Source organism: Scatophagus argus, chromosome 11 (assembly GCF_020382885.2).
Source record: "Scatophagus argus isolate fScaArg1 chromosome 11, fScaArg1.pri, whole genome shotgun sequence".
NCBI lineage: Eukaryota > Metazoa > Chordata > Actinopteri > Scatophagidae > Scatophagus > Scatophagus argus.
Window position 1 is genome coordinate 21010987 of NC_058503.1, and position 6000 is coordinate 21016986.

The following is a 6000-nucleotide window of genomic DNA, read 5'->3' on the forward strand; positions in this document are numbered from 1 at the left end:
GTGACGGTCAGTAACACACAGTGGAAGGTGGTGATCTGGGGGGCAGTGGAGGGCGACCAGCTAGGAGGCCCATCCCTGTGCGGGTCTGGCGGTGCCGAAACAGTCAGTCCTGCTCCCTTGCTGACCAGAACTCATCCCCTCCTCAACTGCAGAGAGAAAGAAAGTGGAAAGAGATAGAGGAAGGATTTCAGTAATTTATTACTCAGCGTACAAAAAACCAGATGGCGGGAAAGAGGAAAGGATTGTGAGCGATTTTTCACAGCGGCTGTGTCAGCCATGTGACCCGGGGCTCCGGATGCTGGCTCGAGGTCAAGGCCTCACCTCTGCAGGGTCGTTTTTAAAACAGGCTGTGCTCCTCTGAACATCAGATGTGTTACTCACCCCTCCTCTAGCTCAGAGTGTTTTATGACTCAGTCCCTCGGCCTGTTTTGTATTGCATGACACAGGGACGTCTGTCTCGAGCTCGAGTGCCCTGATGCTGTTTTGTTGTAAGGCCGTGTCTCCCATCTGTTCCACTAACCGAGCCTCGCAGCCTGATTTACAGTGACAGCTCCTTTCCTAGGACGACAGGCCTCGAAGCACAGCAAACATGCGCTTCATTCAGAAAGCTGTAGTCTACACAACACGCAGGCCATGAGTGATTTATGCAGAGCGGGGAGTCTCCCTGTGAGTAACAACACCTGCAGGTGCCAACACAGGAGCCCGAACTGTCACAAAAAGCCTCTGCCTCATCAGATGTTATGTTAATGAGCTTAAATGACCGTAAACGTGTCTTAATGTCAGCGTGCACCAAACTGCGAGAGCATCCACTAGCTGGGATTTGGATTAAACCTGATAACTGACTTATTTCTGAACAAGGAGCTCTTGTGCAAACCTGCTCTGAGCCTCAGTGGAAATGCGGACAGGATGTGCAGAGACCCTGTAGAGCTGTACGTACTTTTAACAGAGTGCAGAAACCCCGTCAGGTTCCTCTCCATTCCACTAAGAAAGAATCCGGCGACAGGAAACACAACCCAAGGTCGTTCAAGTAAACAATAATCCGAACATCATCTGGAGTCGCGCCGGTTATTCAGTCCTCCCCTCGGATCCTCAAACAGCATCCGAGCGATCTGAACTTCACACTTGATCGTTATTGAAATGCGTAAAGAAACAAAATTATCTCCCAAGTTGCAGCTCGCTGCTCTGGTTGCTGCAGGATGAAGCGCTCCAGATTTCTAAATAATCTCTGCGGTGAAACGTAAATCCCACGCGGGTGGAGCAGACGGTTTCCGCTGTTGCCTTCACGTCGGTCAGCACCGAGTGAAGCTCCTCGGCAGACAGGAAATCGGAGGTCTGGACTGACTTCAGCGCAACGACACTCCGCGGCGATTACCGCGCTGCAGCGGTGCTCGGGAGGAGAGCGAGTCCAGGCGCTGCGCACTGACAGCGGCTCTGCACTGCCGGGGGCCTGCTGCAGCAACACCGCCATCTGGTGGCGATACTGAGGTACTGCAGGGTGCTCAAATTCTCTCTCTCTCTCTCTCTCTCTCTCTCTCTCTCTCTCTCTCTCTCTCTCACACACACACACACACACACACACACTTGTCTTCATTGGCTGTGGAGGAGCTAAGCTATTCAGACCCTAATACCACACTGTGAAAATACCCCACTTAAAGTAAAAGTCCTGCATTCAAAACACTTAAAGCATCAAGAGTGAAAGCACTAGAATGTTCCCTTATCTGTAAGATCTCCTGAGCTCAGCCTGGCTTCTGCTTAGTGATGACGTATTTTCCAGCCAGTCCAAGAAGCCTTTTAAAGAGTTTGTTTATCTTGACAAGGAGGAGAATTTCCTCAACACACACAAAGGAACAGTTCATCCTTCAGTTTACCACAAACATTCAACATCAACACATCTGGAGATGCCTGGGTTTCACCGGAAAAGGGGGATATGGAAAAATGTCATCTGAAGGGAAACTAAAGCTGACAGACGAATGTAGTGCAGTAAAAAAAATACAACATCAGCTGTTGAGACGTAGAGTTGAAGTATAAAGTACCAGATTAAAGTAAAAGTAACAAGTGTTTCTTACATACGAGTAAAGTCTTGCAATCAAATTATTCCTTGAGTAAAAGTACCTGTATAAACTTGTAAACTGAACATTTGTGTACTTTATGACAGCAAACGTAACTGACAGAGAAGCAGAGCCGCACTCTCACATGATTGGTGGAACAAAATGACTGTCAGTTAAACAACCAATCAGAACTCTCCATCAGGCCTGCCTCCTCATTAAGTGGCTTCTTCTCCACAGCGTCCAGCTTTAGAGGTTAGAAGTTCAATTTTAGTTTTAACTCCAGTAATAAGAAGTTAAGCCTGTTTTGACTGAGGCTACATAGTCATTTTGTTTATCTGTTTATTTGTTTTTCTCGGTGGGAGCTGCCTGTAACCGATTGGTTTGAACTTGCCACACGATGGCGCCATCGTCTCAGGTGTTACAATCAGGTTTCAGCAGCGAGGACCTGAACAAGGTCCTGGACTGAAGATTTTCTTCATCTTGGCTGATTTTCTTTTATTCCTGTACGCGACGCGACGTGTTTCCAGTTTTATTTGATATGAGTCGATAATCAAAACAAGGGAGGGGGGGTCATGGTCTGGACAAACGGCTCCTGGAGACGGACTAGTCTTGCACTGAGTCAAACAATCACTCTCTATTTGTTTTCTCACTGATTAAATGCATTTCCTTTGCAGCTGCAGCTGCATCGACGTACCTGCAGTCAAACATAACTCATATTTGACGGACCTGTCGTGTCCGCATCTTTAAAACAAATCTGTTAAACAACCTTCTTTCAAACCCAAGCTGTGTTCACACACAGCTCAAACTACACACAAACTGTCCTCTCGCTTTTCTTCATAATGCGCATTAACAACACCACCAGGCTGTTCCGCTTTATTTTGTGTCACACAACCTGCGGTTCGGAACGTGTTAGCGGACGCTGCGCTCCTGCGCAATCAGTGCAAGAAAAGTGAATTAATCCGCGTGTGGACACGTTCAGCACATGCTCACAGTCTCCATCCCTGTATGGTTTGACAACGAAAAAAAGTTTTCATGTCAGTCGGTCAAAATTCATTGTTGCCTGTCCAGCCAATCATAGTTTTTGACGACACAATAGAGGCTAAAGTTGGAGTATAAAAAGGTGTGCGCTAATAAAGTATGATGCCTATCAGCGTGGGACATTAATCCAAAGCCAGTCCGGTCGCGCATCAGATCCGGCACACACCAAGGGATCTTTTTTCACACCAAACTTTCACACCTTAGAGACAATGCATCTGTCTCAGATTGTGCTGTATCTTAGCTTGCTGATTGCTTTGGGTCCAGTAGTTTTGAGTGACCAAGAGACGCACCAGCAGCCCTCGGCCACCAGCCCAGAGGACGCGGAGCAGTGCGCTACCTGCGAGGTCCGGCAGCAGATTAAAACCATGCGATTAAACGCCATCAAGTCCCAGATTTTGAGCAAGCTGCGAATGAAAGAAGCTCCCAACATCAGCCGAGACACGGTGAAGCAGCTCCTGCCCAAAGCGCCGCCGCTGCAGCAGCTTCTCGACCAGTACGACGTGCTGGGAGATGACAACAGAGATGTGGTCATGGAAGAGGACGATGAGCATGCCATCGCGGAGACGATAATGATGATGGCCACAGAACGTGAGTTTTTATTTCGTTTTGCTGTTTGCATGAGGAAAGGGACGCGCTCCCAAACAGGCTTTTACGCACTGAGCGGAGCGCGCGGCGGACGCTCTCAGTAGACTTTTTTTATTTTTGACAAGACGTCGCTTCGCCGGGTTTTGATGTTGAAAATACGGATAAACAACATTGCAGGGGTTCCAAACAGCTTGTTGCTCAGTGCGTTTTGGACAGACACCATGTAGTCACGGCGCGCTCTGATTCCTAGACTTTATTTAGAAAGTTAAAGTGTGTCAGGGATGTTTATTTGCACCGGTTTATTTCTGTCTGTAAATTTAAATCGCACATGGTCAGTATATAGAGAACTTTTCCCTCTCTCTCTCTCTCCAGCCGAGTCCGGCGTGCAAGTGGACGGGCAACCAAAGTGCTGCTTCTTCTCTATTACTCAAAAGTTTCAAGCCAATCGAATAGTCCGGGCGCAGCTCTGGGTGCATCTACGCCCGGCGGACGAGGCGACCACTGTGTTCCTGCAAATCTCCCGCCTGATGCCGGTCACAGACGGGAACAGGCACATACGCATCCGCTCCCTGAAGATCGACGTGAATGCCGGCGTCAGCTCCTGGCAAAGTATAGACGTCAAACAAGTGGTGAGCGTGTGGCTGCGGCAGCCGGAGACCAACTGGGGCATCGAGATTAACGCCTTCGATTCGAGGGGAAATGACTTGGCCGTGACCTCCACGGAGCCCGGGGAGGAAGGACTGGTGAGCCCAGCGTTTATTCTTCATGCTAAGATCGATAACACGCAGGTTATTCCATCCGTAAGCGTACAGGAGAGAACAGTGTTGTGTGCAGCAGCCCAGTCAGGTAATCATGTGCCGCTCCTGTACCGATCAATGTGTCTGTTATCGGACCATCCAGCAGGAAACGCAGTCGTCTCTGAAAGCACAGATCCCTACTGGGTTCAGAGAAGCAGCTTGCAGTCATTGTTGTGCTGTGCCGATGCTTTCACTTCAGGTTTTTCGTGTGCGGTGAGGCTTTGCAGAGTCAGCAGGTGGTTAAACATTCCTGCATTTCACTGCTGGAGGAGCGAATCAAGATTTAAGACTTTTGAAAGCAGTTAATCAACACAGACTCCATGTAGGCGCACACCTGGGTTTGGACAAATGCCCAGTCCACAATAACTTCAAATCTTATTGCTGGATTACATAAAAGTTCACCTGCCCCACATTCCTTAAAGTATTCAGTGTGACTGTGCAAATCAGAGTAATTGCCTGCACACACACACACACACACACACACAGCTACTATCAATGACAAACACTTATCATACAGCGCAGACACTGGCACCGGGCTCGGAGGCAATTAGAATATCTAGACGGCTGTGGTTAACCAACCGCCAGATAATCTAATTTCTCTAAAACTCAAAGTTTCATAATATTATCGTGGCGTGTTTGAAAACCAGCTGCCAAAGGTCGAGGGAATGGGGTTGAAAAGATGCAGGCTGAATGCTGTCATCCGCCTCCTTTTGCAAACCAGCTGTTTTATACCCACATGTTCTGTCACTGCAGCAACCGTTCATGGAGGTGAAGATCTCAGAGGGCCCCAAGCGTGTCAGGAGAGACTCGGGCCTGGACTGTGACGAGAACTCTCCAGAGTCCCGGTGCTGCCGCTATCCGCTCACGGTGGACTTCGAGGACTTTGGCTGGGACTGGATTATTGCCCCAAAGCGCTACAAGGCCAACTATTGCTCTGGGGAGTGTGAGTACATGCACTTGCAGAAGTACCCGCACACCCACCTGGTGAACAAAGCCAACCCCAGAGGGACCGCAGGCCCCTGCTGTACCCCCACCAAGATGTCGCCCATCAACATGCTCTACTTTAACCGAGAGGAGCAGATCATCTATGGCAAGATCCCTTCCATGGTGGTGGACCGTTGTGGATGCTTTTGAGTTCAGATGGAGACGGGGGTTGGGGGTAGAGGTGGGTGGGGGAGAGGGGGGGGGGCTGTGGCTCAGTCCGGCCTCCAGTTCCAGACTTTTTGACACAACTGATCCACCAGTTCCAGTGCTTTTCCTGCAGCAACACGGTGCAATAGAAGCAGAGTAGAGGCCACAAACAGCCCGACCTTCCAGCAGGGCAGCGCTTTCACAACCGGCATAGCTCTTACTTTTCTTTCCTCCAGTGAAATCTAGAGGCTTGAAGTCAGATGGATGCAGGAACGCACACACACACACACACACACACACACACACTCACTCACATTTACACACACACACACACATACACACACAAGTGCTGGACTTTGGAGTGAATGTAGACAGAAATGATCAAAGTTATCCAAAAACTT

The 6000-nt window shown here is 49.1% G+C and overlaps 1 protein-coding gene across 2 annotated transcripts; it reads left to right on the plus strand.

The window, feature by feature from the left end:
* Positions 1-1350: 1350 nt before the first annotated feature.
* mstnb (myostatin b) lies at positions 1351-5645 on the plus strand. Of its 2 annotated transcripts, XM_046403796.1 has the most exons (4): positions 1351-1485; positions 3354-3674; positions 4044-4414; positions 5222-5644. In XM_046403796.1, exons 2-4 carry the CDS (start codon positions 3452-3454, stop codon positions 5600-5602), a joined length of 975 nt encoding a protein of 324 aa, XP_046259752.1. In that variant the 5' UTR covers positions 1351-1485; positions 3354-3451; the 3' UTR covers positions 5603-5644. The 2 variants fall into 2 exon arrangements, with proteins under 2 accessions (XP_046259752.1, XP_046259750.1); XM_046403794.1 differs by lacking the exon at positions 1351-1485 and having other exon boundaries at positions 1526-3674; positions 5222-5645.
* The last annotated feature ends 355 nt before the right edge of the window (positions 5646-6000 follow it).